Source organism: Lates calcarifer, linkage group LG6 (genome assembly GCF_001640805.2).
Source record: "Lates calcarifer isolate ASB-BC8 linkage group LG6, TLL_Latcal_v3, whole genome shotgun sequence".
NCBI classification, from domain to species: Eukaryota; Metazoa; Chordata; class Actinopteri; family Centropomidae; genus Lates; species Lates calcarifer.
The window spans coordinates 15,963,802-15,986,966 of record NC_066838.1 but is presented as its reverse complement, the minus strand read 5'-3'; the positions used below and the strand labels follow the sequence as shown (position 1 = coordinate 15,986,966).

The following is a 23,165-nucleotide window of genomic DNA, read 5'->3' as shown; positions in this document are numbered from 1 at the left end:
GGAACTGGTAAAATACATCACCTCATATTTAAAAGTCCAGCCATCCAATAATGCCTAGGCCCATTATCTAGAAAAAGCAAGCTCATTCAATTATTCTACAGTAGGTCATATGGTTAGAGTTAGGGTTGCACATGTATGGATGAAAAAAGTGGCAAAGTATTAGGATGTGTGCAAACGTTTTATTTCTTGGGTTTGGACAGTGCGGATTTTTATTAAAATCAGATACAAATGTAAATGGAATCAAACATGAGGTGTTGTGCAAATGGGTGCCTTAAGGCATGGTACTCTACAGTACAGGAAACAAGTATCAACAGTCATATTGCACTGGTATCCAACAACAGAGACAATGAGGTCGAGGAAGTGTTTGATCAGTCAGCATTGGTCATTCTGGAGTTAATTCAAACCATTTTTATAAATGAAGTGCTTTACAAAAGCAGTTGGTTCTTACTTCAAATATATTACCTAAAATAATTACACCAGTACACAAAAGAAGAAAAAGTAAAAAGTAAAGATGACAGCCTTTTCTAGAATCTGCTGGTCCAATGCATTGTGTTACACCAGTAGAAATAATATATACAGCCCAACAAATATTAATATAAAAATAGACAGACTACATTCAATCCATCTCTAAAGAATCAGATTATTCCCATTCTAAAAACAAGTATCCCCACTCTTAAAAAAGCTCTATGCCACAAGCTTTGAATAAGAACAAAATCATGCAACAACTCAAATTTCTTAAACTATATATTTAAATACATTTATTCTATGATTAGTGATATTTAACACCTGTCAAACTGAAGCAAATCCTCTTGTTGGAGGAAATCAACTGAGATGTGAAGGTCTTACCACATTTTTGTATGACATATTGTGTAAATAACATGTTAGTCTTAACATGGTCCCAAGGAGCCACTTTTTGTTCGAGTTAAAACTCCAGCAGGTGTACCAAACAACATCTAATCACAGTCACACACCATATAGAGAGCAAAAGAGTGGACGGTTTAGCCTCAGTGTTCAGTTTAGGTTCATCTAGTTAGGATGTAATAATGCAGGACTTAATCAGTGGTTTAAATACTACTACTTTCACTGTTCCATGTGATTTATCTTGTGTTATCTGGAATAATGGTGAAATTCAGTGGAAGAACTGAAAAGCAGAAAGGTGGAATAAATGCACCCAGGACCATGCATGTGCTGTAAATGGTGGCTTCCTGGTGTGGCATCATTGCGTTTTCCATATCTGCTCATTCTTATGGAGAATCCATTTCTTCACCATTAATTTATTCCAGAATTCCTAATCATAAATTCAGAGCGCAATAGCTTCAAAAACCATTACACTTGCATCTACTTCCTTTTTCTCATACCCACTAAGTAAATCCACCCTAAACCTCTAAAGTTTATTGCTTTCTTTAAGTGGAACTGGAATGCATCAGGTCTTAATTTATGAGCACGCATTGCATTTCTATACCCTGCTCTGCATAATACAGGCTGCAGACTTTGACTGATGCCATTTAGGGGATGGACATATATTATCAACACTATCTAGGCTGGGACTAAACATTATGTGAGGCTGTCAGAGAGGGCAGACCAACATCGGTATATGAAATAGTGCTCCTTTGCAGTTTTTAATGTGTCAGCAAACAAATTTATCAGTGGATCCCTATTAGTTTCCTACAAAATCATCCCAGAGAAAGATGTATGTCATTTTGTTGAATGTTTTTTTCTGTCAAAGAGTAATACTCTGCTGTTTGCTTTTGATTGATCAGCATCTTCCTTACTCCCTTCAACAAACATGAATTATAGTGTTACTCTTACCCCTTCTTTATGTGTTAGTATGGGGAGCACATTAGGGGATGTTGGACATAGTGAGGGCAGAGGCATCAGGGCTACGGGGGTCCTTTACCCCAATGATGAGGTCATTGGTTCTGCGGGTGCCCTCCACCAATGAGAGCACATCTCTTGTCTCAACTTTGTGACCTTTGGCCTGCAGCACCTCCACGTCTTCAATCAGAAACTCAGCTGTAAGAAAGAAGAAGAAAGTGGGAGAGGGAGGAACTGTGTAAGACTTCCTTTACGCCTGTTATTCAAATGTAATGTAGATCTGGTCAAGGAAAATAACACTCAGTGCAAGTTCACACAGCAGGTGTAGCAGTCACAGTGCGTTCAGATTGTATGTCGATGAGGACTTTGAGTCATGCAGGTCACAGTATATCATGTTTAAAACTAAGCACATTTCCAGTAGCCTTGACTTAGAACTTAAAACTATGATCAGATTATATTTAGACCTCAGCCCGATCCAAAACTTCAGATCCAGGAACATCCTGATCTTTGCTGTGTGCTGGATCACCTTGCTTATGTATCAGAAACTAATATTGATCATTCCTGGTGCCAGCAAAAAATGTGAATATATATGTGTGATATGGGTTTTGCAGCATTTTTGAACATATCATGATATTTTATGCCAATTTCACAGGGGAGTCATAACACTATGCTATACCATGGTAACTCTACTGTACAATGTATGCCATGTTTGTTCTTGATGAGAATAGAGGTACTTGCTACCTTCCCAACTACTTATCTGCTTTGCATAGTGTACACAAAACTGTGATCTGATGACATTGTAAATAGCTGCCCAAGGGCAGTGTAGGAATATGATTATATAAGAACTGTAATTAGAAACATAGTCCCAAACCATTCACAGTTTTTTGAAAGAACTTAGGCCAAAACCACACAATGGATGAATAATTTAAAAAACTCACCGTCCACCAGGAGGATGTTGGGCTGCAGCTGTGGGTGGAGTCTCCCATATGATAAACTGTCACTCATGTTTTTACGTGAAGACAAAACATTCATCAGCACCTGTGAAGGATAAGAAAACAATACATATATAGAATAATGCAGAATAAATAAATCCATCCATCCATTTTCAGCCACAGCATTTTCCAGCTCCTTCTTGGGGATCCAGAGAGATATATAATCTCTCTAAATTATAGATTATCTGTTATATTTTATGTTTCATTTGACAGAACAATGGGGCCAAAACAAAATGCACTTCTAGAAAGATGTATTTACACAGTGATAAAAATCAAAAATCAGTCATGAATGTAATGAATGCTCCCAGTATGTAAATAACCTGTGTAATGCCACTGAGACTTTTGTCTCCATTGGAAGATCCAACGGCCACGTATGTGCCACATAACCCCACGGCTGGCCTCACTGCTGTGGGCATCAAAAAGGACATGGGCCTCTTCCCAGGCTGGAGGTTGTTGTGCTGGAGAAAATGAGAGACTATGAGAACCAAGAGAAAGTATGATAAATTTGCCAATGAGAAAATGATAATCAAACAAAAAAGGCACAATTACTGGGTTAGGTGATGAACCCTGTGTTTTATTAGGCCAGGAGAAGTCCAGGATCTGGCTGTTCAAAAGGATTCCTGAAGGAGTCACTATCCTGCTGCCAAATGGTTTGTTTAAGGAGCTACAAAAGCCAAAAGGAAAGGTCTTAGTCTAAGTTTTCCAATGATATCAATTCAACCTTAAGTATCACAGGGGTGTGCTTAAACCGGAAATGTGCAATAGCAGCTCAGCTAAAGCTTGGCATACCTCATGACAGACACAATGTGATCGTCTGGGCCCATGACCATGACCTGGGCAGCTGTTGCACCCTCCTCCAGGGTAAATGACTGAGTGTAATGGCTGACAGGGAACGCCTGAGAGTCATTGATCTTCTGGCGGAACAGGGACGCCTGTGATTTGCTTGAAGACGCAACACAATACAGGGTTTGATGAAAATGCCTCACTGAATTAGGATGGACATAAACATTATATATTATATATGAGATGAATAATATCTACCTCTGCATTTTGGCGACAATCTCTGAGACAGAAGAGTCGTACATAGGGTCTCCAAGCCCACTAGCCAGGCCCAAAGCTATCTTCAAAGACTAGGAAAGTAAAACAAAATGAAGACAAATATCACATCAATTACTGCACTTGGTATATTGTTTATGCTGTATAGGGATGAAGCAGTTAGTATACTACCTCTGCAATCCAGTGGTAGGTGCTGTTCCTGGGAACCTGGCTGGTGATATTGTAGCCTTCCAGGATGTTGAGCGCAGTGATCAAGGCAACACCTGCGTGTGGGGCCGGGGCCGACATCACATGATGTCCTTCAGAAACACCAACAAATCATAATAAGGAGGATTTAATGATTTCTATAGTGACATTGAGTGATTTCAGTGGTAAAATGAAAGATGATAAGGCACAGAATAACAACAGAAATGATGTGTACAAACTCCAATGCAAAGGAGAATTCTAAAACTTCAACATACTGCAACAAACGTTTTGCATGCATCTGTGTACTAAAGAAAGCAACCTTCTAAAATAATTACAAAAATGCAATGAAACCAGAATTATACAACAGATGAGAAAAATGGAACAATGTGAGGAAAAAGAACATTTGAATGTACAGCATACACAGGATGCGAGTCATGTCCATTAAACATTACGGTATTTGCATTTGGGTCAACAACAGCAAATGCTTATGTAAACAAAATATTCACATTAGCAGGTGTACACTGTTTACACGCATTACCTTGTCAACATGCACGTCTTTGAGCATTACGAAATACTTATTTGAATGAAAGTGTTTTTACAGAAACATTAAACTTAAACTATTCAGGTTAAGTCAAGTTAATGCTGTGTGAACATATGGAGTTTTCCTCTCACAGCTCTGATATACAGTATTTACTACCTACAGCTTCAGGGTTCTCAAACTGAATTTGCTGGGAGTTGTAATACTTGGAAATCTGGCTGAACACTATACTCACTCTCAAGACCCATGTGGAACACCTGTCAAGCAAACCGAAGATCAATATTGGCTTTTTGTATAGAAACAAAGTGTTCCCCAATGGGTAATTTAGAATGACATTCTTGATAATGGTGATATTCTATACATGCATGCATCTCCCACCACCTTAAAGCCTCTTATCTCTGTGTAACTCTATGTGTTTACTCATACACAGGTCTAACTTGAAAGATGTGTGCATAGAGAAAACCTGTTTAAATAAAGGATTAAATAAATAAATAAAAAGTCTGAACAGGGATTTACCCTGATAGGTGATCTCTGCTGGCTGTCGTAAGACTGTGCTGTAGTTTCCAAAGTCATCATCTGTCAGCACTCCGCCTTTTTCTTGCACCTATCAAAAATGCATGATGAGTTTAAATGTAAAGTTGATGAGTTATCCTGTCCACTGTCGTCACTAACAGGGCAATTCAAGAGTCAAAAATATTTCACTCATTTGATGTTCTACTATTTTACCCAGTAGACTCACACATTTATTCATAGTCAAATAATGAACAGCTCTCATGATAACAGTACATGTTTACATATATAAGGAGCTGATTTTAAATACACTGTTTTTGTTGAACTGCATGTTAATTACAGAGCAAATTTTCAAATAATATTCCATATTTAGGTTCAGATCTCATTTTGTAAGATTCTAATCATTCATTTAGGCCCCACAGTTATGAGTAATATTTACCTGACATCATATTTTGTCACAATATGACAGATATTGAATTATTATCACACCCTGGCCAAAATGTAAAAAAGCTGAAGTCAGGGATTTAGTGTTTGAGTCAAGTATGACTAGGGCTGTGCAGAATTCATGACTTCTTATATAATCATAGTGGGAGACAGGGGAAACAAATTGTCCTTACTGCAGCTGCCATCTCCTGAGTCAGGTTTCCACTGTAGAACTCTGATATGCCTTTATCTGCAACAGCATCCAATATGGATGCCAAATCAAGCCGCCTGGTGAACAATCCAGAGCGGGCAGCCTGGCCATTGGGAAGGAACAAGTCCCGAAATGCATCAGAGATGTTTTGATGTACAACTTTAGAGAGAGCTTCAGCTGCAGAGAGATGGGAGAGAAAGATGAGATCATCTTATCTTTGTATTCATTTTATTGAGGAACAACACTGAGGCCGGGACATAAGGCTGGCGTGCTTTTAACCGCATGAGCAGTGACATAAGCGACAGTGACTTCACCCAATGATTTATACTACATCACACTACACTTACCCAAGTCAGAGGTAACATTAAATCCATTTCTGGCCACATCAGCTGCCATGGTAACCACATCCTTCCACGGCATCCTGAGGAAATCAGAGGTTGTGCGAGTCTGGCTTAGCTTACAAGTGTTTAAAACCAACACATACAATCTGAACTCCTCATTTTTCAGAGAGATTATATTGCCAAGCTGATGACCAACAATAGCCCATCATAACGCTTATTCTCCATGCATGGATCAGGCAAGTTAGATAGTGCTGCAACATCATCCTCAGCAGCTGAGGCATCAGGACAACGGTAATTACACAGCATCAGTATAATTGTAGCCCAACACCCCATGTCTTTTCTTTTAACACAGCTGGTGATACCTTCATTATCAAATCTCAGTCCTTTATTTCTAAGCACTGAAACAAGCACAAGCTTTGCTATTCTTGTCTTACTAACACAAGACAAAATGAAGGAACACAATATATCATATTGTTTTATTTATAGAGGGCACTTGAAACACAGGTGTGTCACAAAGTGAAACAAACAATATGTAAGAATAAAAGAATGCAGACAATCCAGAAACTAGCATTAGGACTGAAACTATCAATAGCATGAGAAGAGATAGAACTAATTATAGTTACTGTACCTGCCATAGAGCTGGTGTGCCTGATGCATCCCACTGAGCATGCCTGGTACTCCTACCAGCAGACCAGGCTGAAATGCAACAAGAACAGTGTGCAGATGTTATATTGATACATAACAATAATTAGATTGAAGGGTACTCCAGAAAAATGTCATACAATATGATCAAGGTTTGTCTGCAACATCTCCTCGTGGATAGCAGATGGGGCCGTCTCTCTGAAATCGATGACCCTCGTCTCATTCTTACGGATGTCGTGCACCAACATAACTCCACCACTGTATAAGACATCAACAGAGCATTAAGTTGTCTCCTCATTTGTATCCAGCCAGGTCTAAGAAATGCAGTGGTAGTCCTGTTCATAAGAGATGGGTATGTTTTCCTGGCACTCACCCTCCTATACCAGAAGTGTGAGGGTGGACGATTCCCAAACAGAGGGCAGCGGTGATGGCAGCATCGACACTGGACCCCTGCTTCCCCAGAACGTCAAAGCCTAGAGATGTGCACTGAGCCACATCTGTCACCACCGCTCCCTGGTTAAAAACCTTACAATGAACAGAGACAGAAGAGAGAAGCTCTTAATATGTCTTTATAATGATTTGGGCTTGTGTGGGAGGAGGTACCACAATCCCGTAATTAGTTGAGAAAAGCAACAACATTGCGACATAGTTACAAAAGTACATCTGCAAGGGAACACACCTACACACACACACACACACCCCTACCTGTGGGTCTCCAAAGTAGATCTGCATGATGAGAGCTACAGTAACTCCTGTGGCAAAGGTAAGACAGGCAGTGATGATGACTGTCAGTCCATCTCGCTGGCAAGCACATTCGTCCGTAAAGGGGTCTCTGCTGGTCTCCTGCAGGGGCGCAATGTCATGGCTGGCCAGGTCAGAGGCAGAGGAAGGGAGACGTTGGAGGCGAGCTGACTTCAGAAACAGATCTGGGTCTGGGACATGCAGCATAAACCAAAAGGCTTAGACTAAACAGGAAACAGCTGGACAACCACCATTTTTGATATGTTGAATATGTTCTATTCCTTCACACCAAACTCCATTCAAAATTCTGTCCATTTTAAGTGGACAAAAGGACAGAGGGACAAAAACCTATTTCTGAATTCTGCATGTGTGCAAAGTAGCACCTGTGTAGTTCAAATTTGAACTGTAACAATTTATTGATTGATTAGAAATTGACCTGCAGCTACTGTGATAATTGATTAAGGATTATTTAGATTAAAACGTCCAAATATTTTCAGGTTCCCATGACAAAGATATGAGGATTTGCCACAATAAATATATAAATATCTTTGTTTTTTTAATTAATCAATTAATTGATCATGAAAACCATCAATAGTTGCAGCCCTACTTTGAATTCAACCCTTAAATAATTTGCAGCAGTAAGTGGTGAAAACAACACAGCATAATTTAAATGACAGTGTTGCTTCATGGATCCACATCCAGGCACCCGAAGACATAAATTTATAATGTTTGTGGAAGGCATTGCGTAGAATGGTGTCTAACTCACCTGTATCTTGCTCACTTAGGACGTTGTCATCGTCTTTACGGGATTTGAGGGTGTTTTCCCCGGACATCGTATCGTCCTCTGGCAGCCTGGGGAAGCTGGTGATGCTCATGTAGTCCACTGGAGAGTAGGCACTTCCCAAGGTTGTCTCCGGATTTGCATCTTTATCCGCCACACATCCACTCGGGTACCCTGCCATGATTTCAGGAGCAGGACTGTGCATGACTACTGTTGATCTTGCAGTCGCACAGTTAACCTATCTTTATCTTTGAGGGTGTGAGGAAGTAATTAAAGTAGAACATCCATATTTCCAGTCACATCTGTTTCTTGCCTGGGATGCTCAGCCACTGCCACTGTCATCCAGCCGTAAAATCCCTAAAATACACCCCTATGAAGCACTACTGTTGCTGTGCTGTCCTGAGGAATTACTTCATCTGCAACATCACAATTCTCCTACAACAGGGATTTGTAGTTTCCTTGAGTGTTGCTGACACCTTTACTACAAGATCACTGCAGTTGCTTCTTCTCAGAGAATATTTATAGGCCAAGACACGGGTGTGTAGCTCCGATGATGATGCATTTTTCCAGCCCTGTAAGCTGCCACCTGCGGAGGATAACAAAGCATGTAACTTCACTGGTTATCGACACGGAATTTCCTACGAGAAGCAAGCGTCCAACCTTTCAACTTATATCCTCCTCGGTTTAACTTGCAGGGTCATTACACTAAGCAAACATAGCTTGCTGCAAATATTGACATGCGACAATATGTCTGCCTCTGTGTGTCTACGCCGCAGGAAATCGATAAACTATATTGATGGTTGGTTATATTTTAAAAGAACATTTGTTTTACCTTTTAAACACCAAACACAAAGCCAGCCCACAAGGTGCAGCTGCTATCTGCGTATCCTGTTTCTTCACCGCGCTGTCACAAGCTAACACATCTTTCTGTTAATTCTGTAAGAAACATGCGGCTACAGAGAGCTCGGAGCTAACTCGGTGTTACTTACAGTTGCTGTAAAATACCAGTAGTCACATAAAAACCATCCCTGGACGGTGTTATTATGGAGGGGTTTCTGGCAGGGCCGGTGTAGGTGAGGTGAGTGCAGCTCTCCGTCACCAGGACTACAACAGCTCCTGAATCACGACACCTCAGCACAGGGAAGTTAGCTTCACATTGCAGCTCCGCACAACCGGTATGACTTGTATAGTAGATAGCTAGCTGGACTTTCGGCACATGTTTTTGAAGACGCCTTAGACTGTTGTCAGAGTATCCAGGGTAACTTAGAAATATTTTTAAATATGCAACTCACATTAAAGTACTCTTAGACTGCATATATTCGCAACCGAAATACGGCTGTTGGACGTACTGCCGCCTTGGTACCAATATCAGACTTCGCTTCATGGCAAATGATGATCCACTAAATCTCATCTCCACAGCTGATGACCAAATCCCCTTTCAGCACAGGTGGGTTAAGTTATTTCCCATTCAATGTTGTAACTCTTGGCAATGCTGAAACTATCCAAGAAGGCAAGTCATCCAAGTTTCCCCGTTAAGTATTTTTGATTGTGACTGCTCCACCGGATAAACAGGTTATAGAGGGTTTGCAGAGTACCAGCTCCAATTACAAACCTGTCCCTCCCATAAACCTCCTGGGGGGGCAACAACTGTTATTTCGGTTCCTACTGGACCTACTGGACACATTAGCTGATATTGCTGATAGCTGATAGTGTGGTGGAGATATGGTTTTTGGCCCCCTGGGCAGTTGCCTGCTTTTCTCACGTTATAATCCAGCCCTTTAATTGGCCCTAATCTTTTCTTTTTCTCGAGCTTTTAAATAGGTGGCAGAAGCTCTAGGAGTCTCAGTGTGCAATGCTGTGATCCCTCAACAGGAAATTATTTTACTTGCCTCAGTCCACAGAAAGGTCAGAGATCAGATACAATGGACTCAGCATCTGTCTCAGCACAGCACAGCACACCACACCAAAGCTTATCCACTCTGCTGCAGCAATAGATGTTATTCTTATTCTTACGCTCTATTTGGCTCATTTAAACCCAGTCACCCTTCATACATCGTATGCCTACTTTTATTTTCTCTCTTTGTCAAACCTCTTTCTTCCTCTGTCTAATACAATACACAGCAAGTCCATGTTGTACTTGATAGCACCCCACCCATATTCAGTCCACAGACTGTATTTACACTCCATTACCACACCCGTCTGTTCACCTCTTCTCTTTTTTGCATACTGTAAACTTCCGCCTGCATTCATACAGTCACCTCTGAGGCTGACAGTGCTGGAATGTAACAAATTACCTTCACTGAAGTACAGTAGTTAAGTACAATTATGAGGTACTTGTTCTTTACTTTCCATTTTAAGATGCTTTAAGATGACTTCATACTTCTGCTTCTCCAGGTCCTGAAAGGAAATATTGTACTATTTATTCCACTTCATTTATTTGATAGCTAGTTACTTTGCAAATTAAGTCCATTATAAAATATGATGCATTGTTAAAGATTTAACCACCCAAATGTATATAAATAAGCTACAACATTAAAATAATGCTCAGTAATAATTATCAAATTATATTAAAAAAATGTTAATATAATATATATACTGAGGGAGATCACTCTGCTGCATAATAAGTGCTGTAATCACATTTTGCTGATAATACTTCCTTACTTTTACTCGAGCATAATTTTAATGCTGATCTTTTACTCGTAGTTAAGTGTTTTTACATTGTGATGTTGCTAATTTTACTTAAGTAAAGGATGCGAATGCTAATCCCACTCCCCTCTGCTCTCCCGCAGAAAAATAATGACACAAGATTCAGGTGTTAACCTGAGAATTTATTGTTGTTGTTGTTGTTTTTTTGGCGGGTACCTGTGTTTTCTGAATGGGTGCTGGAAAACCCATCCGTTGACTTTTGCATAGGTCTTGCCTGTCAGTGGACGACTATCCACTTTGGGGATGGAAAAATCAGTACATCACAAAAACCATGCAGAAATAGTGAAAGGCACAATCACCATAGATATCAGATACACCAAATTTTATATGTCTATATATTTCATTTTTATGGGGGGGAGGGGTGTACTAATTGAGATGTAACATGGGCAAAACCCCAAGTGTTTTTAAGCTGCCATCATTTCAGGGCACAACAAAAAACATATGAAACTCCCCAGACATTCAACGCCTTTCATTTAAAACATCCTATTGGTGAACAACTGTTCTAATACCTATATAGGGAAAATACAAGCATATTTTATTGTATTTTTCTGATACATTTAATATCATTTTTTTTTAAATATATAAACTATCTGTCTCCTGCCTCATCCTTTCCCTGCCCACATCTCTCATGTAATATAGGCTCCACACACTAGGTGACCACTCCCTCTCCCCGTTATAGGATGACCTCCACTCTTGAATCACACCTTTCAATAATCACACACAACATACTGAGAACACGTCGCCTTTTTACATGACACTGGTGAGAAAAGGAATAAAAACGGAGGAAAACAGGACAGGTTTGCAGTGGCAGAGGTATCTGCGGTGATCTTATTCACACATCCTCATTTGATCTCTTTCAAATGTTTTCACTCTGCACTCACTTCTTTTTTTTACAACAGGCAAACAAAATTCAACCTCTGAGGCACAGTCAGAATAGTAAGCCTCTAGGGTATGAGGAAGCCTAATTGTCAAAGAGATCACTATGTGGGTGTGTGCGTATAAGACTCATAATCTCCGATGCATCCCTGGCACCATTCAGAGGATTCAACAGGATACATAATAGCCATCTTTGAAAACATAACAAAAAAGGTAAGAATCATAATTACATGATAAATCATCAGAGACATTTAAAAGAATATTGGCGGAAATGAAAAATGTGTGGTATGTAATTCAAGGGAAAATAATTAATCTTATTTATCTGGATGTTCTGAATGAGAAAATACATTTCCATTTTCCAAACAATCTGAATGAATCCCTAGACTCTCAGTCTGTCCTTTGAACACACCAGTACAGATTCTATTAAAATCATGTCATTGTACTGTATCCTCACCAGCATCCATGCAGCAAATGCTGTGCTAAGTGGACCCTCTGGAGGGCAGTGTTTGCCTATGGCACATCAACTCTGAGTCTAGTGCTGCTTGTATGGTGCGTCTCAACAAAATAAGACTGAAGTTGGGGCAAAAAAGCCCACCACTTTTGGCCACTGAAATGCCCTCTTGGTTTGTTAATGAGCACAGAGGTGAGGCAGAGAGAGGATTCCAATCAGTCCCATCGGACACAACGTTGTGGACTCAAATCCTGAGAGGCTTTGACATCTAACGAAGCGTTATAAATTGTTTTTTTTTTTTTTTTAAATATTTACAAGAGAAATAAACGACCATTATTCATGTTTTTTTAAGAGTTTCTAGCATTTAACGTGTCAGTACACCTTCTCACACACATTTTGAATCAAAATAAAAAGAAAAGGAACAAAAATCACAAAAGAAAAAAACAAAAATAAAACAAGCACACAGCACACCGCTAAAACTTTGACTCACAAAATGTATGACAGTGCAAACTTACATCCATGTCTCAAATAATTTACAAACATTAGTATACACTTCAGCACCATTGTTTACTATTGTTGTTGAACACATATCAGTAAGCTAGATCTTTAAGTGGACACTGTTAGAGCTCGATGTGCTAACGAGAGTGGGACAGACAGTAATGGAGCAGATGCTGGAAAGAAATGAGTCCCACGTCCATGAGGAAGGTGCTGGGGGGGAAGATGCTTGTTGTTGGGCTTTATAAGGAGATGTTTACTTCCCCCCTTTTTTTCCTAACAATTGGACATCAGTGACTTTATTCAACGAAAGAGATTGATGTGTAAATAGATCGTACTTTCTTTTTGGTGTTCACATGGATAACATAAGATCACAGCACACTGTGTGGATGAATGTGACCGATGTGTGCTGGGCACATTACTTTAGTTTACAAAGCACCCATTTAATGATCATCATGCTGTGTATGATCCATATGGGGAGTGATTTTTAATTTGTTGGCATTAAAAGCCAAATGTGTACTTTCTCTTTGTCTGACAGGAACAGACTTTCTTTTCTTTCTTTCGTGGAACCAAAAACTGTAAAATAATATTATAATTTTCAAGATAAAATGAGCAGAAAACAGTGTGACAAAACAAAATAAAGAGTTACCCTCAATACCGCTCTTTACTTACAATAACCTGCCATACCCTGTAACCCAAAGGCAAGCCATACATCCTGTCATTGCATTCATAATCCTTGTCAATGATAATTTTATGACTGCCCATTACACCTACTTTTATTTGCACAAAAGGATTACTCATTATCAAGAAACATAAAAAGAGCTATTTTCTACATGCTCTTCATAAGAGTTTCCTGTTGAATTTAATAATTCCCAGGCTGCTCTGAGGGTTACATAACACTTTCCTTTCCCATTTCATTATAACCACGTTCATTTTAATACTACTTCTAATTCATCGTGTCATTTCTTTTACTCTTTAGTCTGTTTTGCTCATTCTCTCACCACCTTCTACTTGCTCTCAACCTTCACAGAATGAGAAGAGAGGAATCTCACAACACTTGTTTCCTGTGATGAAATGGGTTGCCCCACGTTTCCCCACCTTTGCCTTTTACTTTGCATGTCGGCAAACCAAAGTGGAGAGAAACAAATTTGTAGTCATTTTCCTCTCACTCTCAGCACACACGGTATATATCCTTCCCCCTTAATAAAAATAAAGTCATATTTTGATAGAATCACTTTTAACTTAAAGTGTTGAAGACATGATGAGTTGTTTCCGCTGAAAGGATGATAAGACTTAAATTGTCGCTGTCTTGTGTCAGTTCCACCAGAACAGTCTGTCCCTCCATTAAAGAGTAAAGTACACTTGGTTATTTCAGTTTCAAATCATTAAGTATTTGGGGATTTGGGAAAAATCATGACCTCAGGAAAACCAGAAGAAAGGAGAATATTTTACTAAGATAGGAAAAAATTAGTAGAGCTAAAATTTTTTGTTGTTTTTCAGACATTATTGTTGCTAAGTATAACCTGTGTAAATATTTTTTGAAGACTTTTTTTTAGTTGTTTGGATACTGCAATGGACAATAAGTATATAAAGGTCTACACAGATCTACTCAGAGGGCTAGTTTATAACGGCAGAATGGGGCATAAAACTACCAGATGGAGCCACTTTGTGTATAAACCAAAACAAAAGAGCTACTGGTCTACTGGTATCTGAGTTAATGTGATATAATGTGCAGAAATGAAAGCAAATATTCTGTGGGTGAAAATATATAATCATATGTGTCTTCGGGTTTGTGTCTAATGCCCTCAGAGTAAACGATGCCCCCCTGGTTGCTCGGGAGTTTAGTGGCAGAAGTTACGCTTGCTGGGCTGGTGAAGGAAGGTGTTTCTGGCGTGGGCCGCGTGGCGGGGGACCTGCTCCCTGGTGCGGTTTTGGCGTTGGATGCGGTTGCGGCCCAGATGGCGCCTCTCCATGCGGGCTTTGCTACGCTGGACCCTAGCCACCTGGGTGACCTTCGCCAGAGCTCCGGCCTGGGCAGCTGCTCCGCGGGTCACCCTGGTGGGCATAGTGCTGCAGGCGGCGGGGACAGCAGCGGGTTCAGCCACTCTGCTGCAAGGACAAGAGGAGGTGTGATTGTTGTGACATTCATGCTGATGCTGAAAAAGGAGGTGAAGGTGAAACGAAGCTAGCATTTTTTTTTTTAAAGTGCTATTTCTCACCTCACGCTGCTTGCCAGGCTGATGATGCTTTCCTCTCCCACCACAGACAGGTTGCTGTTGGAGACCATGGACAGGTTGTTTGGGGACACGTACACGGACATGCTGGGATGCTCAATGAGCAGGTCCTCCATCGGGCTGGCCTCTGCTGTGGCTCCCTCTGCAGTGAAACAGGGGGGAGGGGTGACAAACCAGCTCTCATCCATGCAGCCTCTTTCTGAGCCTGCCTTACTGCTACCCCCACTGCCCCCACACTCACTCCCAGAGCCAGGGGACATTGACGGGGTGGAGTAGGGCGTGGACAGTCTGGCCCGCCTCGGAAGGGTGACAGGTGTAGCGGCACCCAGGTCTGATGGGCTAGCGCTGGGGCAAGACAGGGGGTCTGATGATGCTACCGCACCTCGTGCCTGACCTTTATGCGTCCTACGGCGTTTATGAGGTGGGCGGGGAATGGGGGCCTGGCACTCAGTCCTCGTACGTGTGTCTTGATGATGTGATAGGTTACTGTCTGGGAATGATTGTGCAATTGGCAGGGCTCCCGTCTCATCCTCTGTCTGCATCATGCAGTCAGACTCTCCTGGGCGCATGGCAGTGATGAGATCAGGGATGGGACGGCCAGTCAAGACAGATGTTTCAGGTGGGAGGGGGCAGGGGGAGTTGCAGAAATGATGCAAATGTAGTAGATTTTCAAAGAGCCATGCGGGTTGAAGGGGGGCAATTTTAAAGGGATCACATACGCACGCGCACACATACCAGTGTGGAGAATGTAAGGGTGTTTAAAAAAATTGGAGGAGGGGAAGAAGGGGGGTGGGGGGTGGGGTAGGGAAACACAAGACATAAAAGAGTCACATCATTAGTTGTGTTGACCCTCTAAGGCTGTGTTTATGTCAGCGACGTAATGTTCGACTCTGCTGAGAGGTACTTTTATATTGCGTTTGATGTTTTGGTTGGCTTCTGAACAGGCAAAACAAATTTTCATACTCAGTAATTGCCTTTGTCATGATTGAGATCATAAACAAAGACGAAGGAGATGTATGTTCACAGAGAATCACGTGTTTCCGTCCTCTGGCAGACAACACCTTTGGTATGGCAGCCATATGGGTGAGCACTACTGTGGTTGCGCCACGCCCTGACTGACTCTTCACCCCACCCCATCATTGCCTCTACACTTTAAATGTTAGTCAGTATTACAGACATGCAAAACAGAGCAAACGTATTTCTCAGCTGCCTAAATCTTTTAGTATAATTTGACTATTTCCCAGTTTGGCGTAGCCTTTAAAATGCCACACCAACCCCTCCAATCCAACCCTGGGACTCACCAGGCAGATTGACGAGCATCCATCCCTCCTCGTCAGCCTCCGTCACGCACGGGTTGGGTCCCTTCAGCTCAGCTGCCACCTCTTCTACCTCGCCAAACAACAGGTTGCTCAGACGCTGAAACATGACTGCTTGTACTGTCAAGGGTCGATGACTTGGGTGCTGTTTGTTGTCCACAAAGAAAAAGCTGTAGCTGCCTTTTTGAGTCTCTTATTTGTGTTTATGTATCGCTTGTTGCTGTTTTATGCAATTTGTCGTCTAATCTTTTGAGTCTCTCTTTTTTTTCACTTGAAGCCCTTTGCTGGATCTCAGTTTTGACAAACAGGAGTGGACAGGCTTCTGTAGTGCAAATGTAAGGTTTCACTTGGTTTGGAGCAAAGGCCTGGAGGGAGAGAGAGAGAGGGTGGTTAGTGGTAATAAGAAGATAAGGTGCATCACTGTCAACACATTTAAAAAAAGCTATCTAAAAAAAGACAAGTCATTTATTGGGTTAATTTCCTGGTGCTTAGTCAGAGTACATTAGATAAGCAGCGTGAGTGTGCAATGTGTGTGGTAAGAGCTTCCTTAGGGTTATTTCAAGACACATTACAAGCTGAAACTTTTTTTTCTCACTCCAGCCTCGGTGCATGTTGATATGACAGATTGACACTAACAATGTGTCATTGAAAACAGAAGAAGTTTAGTTATTTTTTAAGTGAAAACTGCATTTCTTAAAACCTGATGACTTGGTGTTTTGTCCACTTGGGGATAGTGCAACACGCTATAAAAACACTGACATATTATCACCTTATAAAACTGATATGGTGAACATGCAAACACACCAGTTAACACATCCAGCAGACAGCATGATCATTCATTTGAAGTGATGTTTCTGGCCACCAGATGTTTTGGTCTCCACTAGCTTCTGAGGAAAATATCTGGCTCTTAAGCAGCTAAACTCTCCAATAGGTTTGCCAGCTAGTGGCTAATGTTGTCTGTCTGCTGTATACAGATGGTTTTGTCTGAGCTTTCTCACTGTAAATGAACTGAACTGAAACTGATTCCTGGTGCATCTGGGATGATAATGAGAGCGGTGAGACTGAACCTACACATTGAAGTTGGGGACCACAAAACCACAACAATGGGGAAGAACTGAGGGAAACTCCAGAGTCTGGCTCCATTATTAATTAGTGGGTTTGTCACTACGAGTGAACAGTTTCACATACACATAGTTATTTGAGCCATTGTTGATATAAAAATAGTCATTATAGTGGCTTTAAAAGCTTGATTGTACATTTTGGCTCTGAAAGAGTAATGCACAACAGGTCAGACAGTTTTTCAACCCATAATGGAGCATGTATATGAAATTATATCTCCATTTAAACTTGCACCTGACAGCATGTAACCTGAAGTGTGAAATACACTGGCAGAGGACCACTGAGCTACAGTATGTGGTCATCAATGAGAATGTGTTTAATGTAGAAAGAAATTCATCAGCAAATAAGGAGCTGGTGGACAATGGCTGCAGTCCCTTCCCCCATGAAATTTAGATAACCAATCAGCACAAGTCTCAGGACAGATGGACAGGCTGGAGAAGAAGAGGAGGAGGAGGTGGAAGGAGGTGAGACAAAGGGCCATACTCTTGTAAAGTCAAACAAAGTGAGTGTGCACAGTGTTAAAATGCAAAGAAAGACAGAAACATGGGGACAGAAGGTGCAGAGGCAAAGGACAAGTGCCTGACCTAAATGTGAATATGATGATGTAATGTTGAACAGATGTTTGACAATACATGTTCAAAGGCTGAGTTGTGTTTATTTAAACTGAGTGCAGAGGAGGGAATGACTGAACAGATCAGAGTGTGAAACCTCTGCCAATACCTGTTGACACACTTAAAGACATCGCTTGAATTTTAAATCAGATTAGCTTCATTTAAATGAATATTTATGAATTGACAGAGGTTAGTTAAACTGAAGGGGCACAGATTAAAAGGTGAAACAAAGTGCATCTGTGACAGATTTTTAAACATGGAAGGAGATATGCATGGATGCTTGTTGGGAAGCTGACACTTTCTGTCCATATTAGGAGACTCATCATGGAAAAGACATCCTAATTGCAACCATTCCTCTGAGACTTCTTGTGTCAGAAGGAATAATAGTCATTTTAATGAATAAAGTCACTGTCAAAGAGTTTGTTTTCATGGGTGTATGCTTGAGAAAACAAGAGAAACTGTTCACCAGTTGTTTATGAAAGGTGGGGATAAAATGGAGCAAAAGCCAAAAAGAGAGAAGCCTCTTCCAAAAAAAAAAAAAAAAAAAAAAAAAATCATTATCCTACTATGGTAAATAGCAGGCTCTTAACTGTATTTGTAATACTCTGGGTTATATGAGTTCATTTTGACTCCATTTTCAGGTCATGTTTTTTAAAAAATGCTATCTGGTCAATTAAATAAAAAGACCAATGGTTGTTATATTTTGGGGGAATTTGCTGAGAAAATCCAAGAAGTTACTGTGAACTGAGGCACTGCAGTCCATCCTCAACACTGAGATTGTTTTAAATGCATTCCCGAGACTAATAGAAACTTAAGTCATGAGACCATGACCAAAAAATCTAGATAAACAAAATTTTGGTGAAAAGGCCTGAGGGCTGCTTTGAATAAGGCGCAGTAGACATCACACTCAAACATGGACTAAACGCAACACTCCTTTGATTATATATATATATATATATATACATATAATCAAAGGAGTGTTGTGTATATATATAATCACTTAAGTGGCTGTACAAGCTAACTCAGGGCTATCTGACTAGTGTAAATATAGCCACTGATAGTGCCAACAGGGAACAAACAACAGCCACATTGATATGGCTTATATCCTGGAGGAGAAAGTCCCTGAATATATGGCATAGGTTGTGTAGAAGCATTACATAACAACTACCACCCATAAACTCTAATAAATGTCCTTTGAAATAAGGATTCAGTGGGGGAGAGCAGAGGGATAAATGCAGAGCATTCAGTTGAAAACTCAAGACAGTGTTGGCTGATCTAAGTCTGACTGTCTTGGCCCGGTTTCAATAACTCTTTTCTGTTTTGTTCCCCATTTGTCCTTATTCATGTGTATCGCATTAATCTTTTTGTGAGTATGGAACTATCTTGTGCATATTTATCATGTTGGAAATATCAAATTTAGATGCCATGCTGTTTTATATGTCTATTTTATTCTATTCTTAGGATGCAATTTAACATCTGGCAAGGCACAACAGGTCTAAATTAGCCCTCCAGGCTAACTCTGGCTCATGTTTTTCCATTGATCAGTGAGCACAGGATTACACCAGCCCATGTTTCTGAAAGAGATACTGTCTTATGTTTATTTGCACATGTGCCACAAAGCCACCTTATAAACACGCACAAATGCACATCCTGTTATATAGAAAGGATATTGACTGATTGATTTATCTTTATTTTGACATTGGTCCTTTAAAAAAAAGTGGGCGTGGTGGAGCGAGATGGGAGGGAACTCGCGGAATAAAAACAAGACGCATGTGGCGTCATCTTTACGTCACTGACGCTGACAGAGAGGCTCCAGCTTATTAGGCGACCGGAGGAAAAAAAAAGTCTGAGAAGCGAACATAGCGAAAATATAAGATCTTATGACAGTGTATATGCAACCTACGCGGGTTGTTCTATCTGATCTGCATTTTGCAACACTGAGCCGAAATCAATCGATATATGTACGGTCGCTACTGTCGACGGTTATCGTCTGGACTTGAATCCACTGACATTAGGAAAAAAAAAATGCAGCTCACAGCGACAATGTTTACATCTCGAATACACGAAGATGTCCTGGATTTATGTAGCAAAATAATACATCGACCTCGACCGCAGACTGTCGACAGCCGAGAGAAGACAAGACTTTCTGTGTATGGTATCCAGGTTAAACATGAATTATCCGTATAAGCTCTCTCCAGCTGAAGGGTCAAAGCAATGACAGTTGTGGCTCAGCGACTCTGCACGAAAGACATCGACTGGATAGGCTCACGACAATGCAATCAAAGTGTTTTTTCTCTGGATAGCATAAGTGACTATATATATATATATATATATATATATATATATATATATATACAAGGTCCGCCTCCCAGAAAAAAAACATCAACATCCGCCATCGACTTGACTCCACATCAGTATTTGGTGCAATTTGCAAAACAACGGCTGCTGGTGTCCTGTAGGATACAGCCAACACGTATACAGGCCGGTGTCATTTTTCAGAATATAGGACGTCGAATCCACCTCATTAAACCGTTTGGTTTGGGACGCTAGCTATACTGCTTTCAGCTCTATTCATGACCTAATAATAGGTCATTACCAATTATACCGCACAACAGTTAAAGATAGGTAATGTAATGAGTCAGTGACAGACAAAGCGACGTAATTCTGTTATGATACATGTTCTATGATTTCGTGATGGCTGATATATCTGATGGATACTTTCTGTGGATAAGCCTGTGAGGAATGCAGCAGCTTCACTGGCAGAGACATGTAGCTTGATACCTCTATGAGCACATAGTTTGACACAAAAGACACCAGTTATGAAATTTAAAGCACAAAAAAAAAGAATGGCTTACCTGCCTTTGCAATATTATTCAAGTTGTAAACGAGATCTCACACACAGTAGAAACGACAACAATTCTTAAAGCATAGCTTTAGATAGCCTTTAAGTGAGGTAGTTAAAACACCATTATACAAAAATAAAAGGCTTTCTTCTTAGAAGAAGGGCTTCGTGTAAAAATTTTACACGGATGTTTTCAGATCATAACATCTGCAGCTTTTTTCCTCCTTTCCTCTTATTTTTTTCCGCTGCAAATTCTGCTTCTGTTTATTGCTGCCTCCAGCTGATCCTCGGATCAGAATGTAGAACGTACAAAACAGCTGATTGTGAGATCACAATACTCTCGGCCCCGCCTCTCCGCCCCGCCCACAGCAAACAAACCGGCCAATCAGAATTTTACACCAGCCACAAGCAGGGCCTCTAGGTAACAGGGTGGGGGCAGGGCGAGAGGAGCTGTCAACCTGCAACCCAGATGGAAACGTTGACTTCGGTCGAAGGCTGATCCGTGATCAGCTTCTACTTTCACCATCCCCTGCTGCACTAAGTCAGGACAGGGGGGATGGTAAACTGATCCCGGGTCTGTGCTTACATAGCTCCAAATACAGGCCTCCTACAGCAGAAAGATGAAGATCTGTTGACAGCAGAGTGATTAAATTGTCAACTTGGTGCTTAATTAAATAAATTCAGACACACAGAGAGGCAGAAGCTGAAACGTCTGCAACTCACCTGTTATATCAGTCACTGAACAGACTTTGGACCACAGACAGCGCACATTTATCTCTGTGTTGTATATGTATATGTGAATTCTTATTTTAAAGTGTGACACTACATAATTTTCATTTTATCTGTATTTATTTATTTGTGTTAGTTTTTATTTCTAATCAGGTGCTGAATATTGTAAAACATAATAAACAAGCTAATCTTCTTTGCATATTCTCATCTGTGTGTCAGTGTCATAAAATGAATTATTTACTGAAACAAATGTTGATGCCAACCCTTAAATATTCTATTTATTGAATAGTTCCAGTTCACAGCTTTCCTTGTCTGCAGATGCTGGTGATGTTACTTTAAATTTCATTTGTAAATAGATCCTCATTCCCCTCCCCCTCAACATCCCTCTTTTCACTGTGCCTTGATGGGGAGGACCTCCACGTGCCATTCAACTTATACCAGCCAATCACATTGGCTTTCTCTGAATGCAGCATTTGAGTGACCAATGAGCTGTGGAAAAAACCCTGGTGGTCACTCTGACACACTGCAGTCTGTAAAGCTTAAAGAATATCCACCTTCTTTTATTATAGCAGATTGTGAAAACTGATAACTGTGGGTGTGTTTTTAGGTGAAAGATTATCTTGCGTTGTGTCCGTATTAAGTCTATAGAATATTACACATAAACCTCAAGAGTGTTATATCCTATACTCACAGTTTGCTTGTGTTTATTTTAATTGATGATTTATTTCATATGCACATTTAATGCAGCAGTCTAAAACTGAAAAACAGAATAAAACAGATGTGACAGGATAGATCAAGAATCCACAGACTTATACCATGGAGGAAGCAAGAAACAAACAAAACATACCCGTTAAACATGATTTGGCAGAATACAAGGAAAAAGAAATGACAATCAAAAACACACTGAAAGATGAGAAAAGTTTATGTCCACTTGCATCCTGACAAGGCTTGTTGTGGAACAGTGAATTCTTCTAGTAAAGCAGGAACACACTACACGATTGATCACTTAATTATCATCAAAATCTGGCCAGGACATCAGGTTTTCAAGATCTTTCATCTGCACTAGCCAGCTCAAAACTGGGAGGGGTCACCCAGACAGTCGGTGCATATTATCCTGTACTGTACGGGGGTGGGGAGGTGGGGGGTTAGGATTCCTCCCTGCCCACTGAAACTCAGGCCAGTAGGAGCCTTCATGATGATATCACCCATATTGTTAATCAGAAAAATGCCTGCAATTGAGCTTTAATCAGTTACTGTGTGGTGCTAGTTACGCCTGGTTTGAGATCTTAATATATCTCCTCCTATATTAGTCAACCACAGCTCAAGAAGAAACTGTAGTTTTATGGTTAGTAGAGAGCCTATGGTACAGTGTGGTTATATTATATTAAGTAAAGTCTACTTTACACTACCTGGAACTTTTACTTCAGTACAGCTAACTGGGATTAACACAGACTCTTGGTGTGCTGCATACTTAAGCTTTTGACTATGAAAATGACATGTTTTGTTGGACTATGCATGGCATTCAGTTTATGTCATCTTAAGTCTTATAA

General features: G+C 40.5%; 2 protein-coding genes across 4 annotated transcripts; both read right to left on the bottom strand.

The window, feature by feature from the left end:
• Window positions 1-159: 159 nt before the first annotated feature.
• On the bottom strand, window positions 160-9,786 carry LOC108877921 (glutathione hydrolase 7). Of its 2 annotated transcripts, none has more exons than XM_018668170.2 (16): window positions 9,226-9,786; window positions 8,222-8,822; window positions 7,420-7,646; window positions 7,088-7,239; window positions 6,855-6,972; window positions 6,701-6,768; window positions 6,079-6,152; window positions 5,715-5,908; window positions 5,104-5,191; window positions 4,035-4,162; window positions 3,849-3,937; window positions 3,597-3,749; window positions 3,357-3,471; window positions 3,128-3,265; window positions 2,754-2,853; window positions 160-2,013 (listed from the first exon to the last, which is right to left on the bottom strand). In XM_018668170.2, the coding sequence occupies exons 2-16, from the start codon at window positions 8,439-8,441 to the stop codon at window positions 1,841-1,843; spliced, it is 2,037 nt and encodes a 678-aa protein (XP_018523686.1). In that variant the 5' UTR covers window positions 8,442-8,822; window positions 9,226-9,786; the 3' UTR covers window positions 160-1,840. The 2 variants fall into 2 exon arrangements, with proteins under 2 accessions (XP_018523686.1, XP_018523687.1); XM_018668171.2 differs by lacking the exon at window positions 9,226-9,786 and adding an exon at window positions 9,069-9,193.
• A 1,257-nt stretch (window positions 9,787-11,043) lies between these two features.
• LOC108877935 (tumor protein p53-inducible nuclear protein 2) lies at window positions 11,044-21,202 on the bottom strand. 2 transcript variants are annotated; one of them, XM_018668190.2, is made up of 4 exons: window positions 20,900-21,202; window positions 16,300-16,679; window positions 14,984-15,557; window positions 11,044-14,873 (listed from the first exon to the last, which is right to left on the bottom strand). In XM_018668190.2, the coding sequence occupies exons 2-4, from the start codon at window positions 16,421-16,423 to the stop codon at window positions 14,606-14,608; spliced, it is 966 nt and encodes a 321-aa protein (XP_018523706.1). In that variant the 5' UTR covers window positions 16,424-16,679; window positions 20,900-21,202; the 3' UTR covers window positions 11,044-14,605. The 2 variants fall into 2 exon arrangements, with proteins under 2 accessions (XP_018523706.1, XP_018523707.1); XM_018668191.2 differs by having other exon boundaries at window positions 14,984-15,140; window positions 20,900-21,200.
• Window positions 21,203-23,165: the final 1,963 nt, after the last annotated feature.

What these genes read in the sequence shown, in the direction of transcription:
- LOC108877921 (XM_018668170.2), bottom strand. Translation starts at nt 8,441, where the DNA reads ATGCACAGTCCTGCTCCTGAAATCATGGCAGGGTACCCGAGTGGATGT. An exon ending in CCTAAGTGAGCAAGATACAG is followed by an intron (nt 7,647 to 8,221) that starts GTGAGTTAGACA and finishes TGCATGTCCCAG; the next exon opens with ACCCAGATCTGTTTCTGAAG. An exon ending in CACATTGTGTCTGTCATGAG is followed by an intron (nt 3,472 to 3,596) that starts GTATGCCAAGCT and finishes TGGCTTTTGTAG; the next exon opens with CTCCTTAAACAAACCATTTG.
- LOC108877935 (XM_018668190.2), bottom strand. Translation starts at nt 16,423, where the DNA reads ATGTTTCAGCGTCTGAGCAACCTGTTGTTTGGCGAGGTAGAAGAGGTG. An exon ending in GATGCTCGTCAATCTGCCTG is followed by an intron (nt 15,558 to 16,299) that starts GTGAGTCCCAGG and finishes CCATGCGCCCAG; the next exon opens with GAGAGTCTGACTGCATGATG. An exon ending in AGCCTGGCAAGCAGCGTGAG is followed by an intron (nt 14,874 to 14,983) that starts GTGAGAAATAGC and finishes TTGTCCTTGCAG; the next exon opens with CAGAGTGGCTGAACCCGCTG.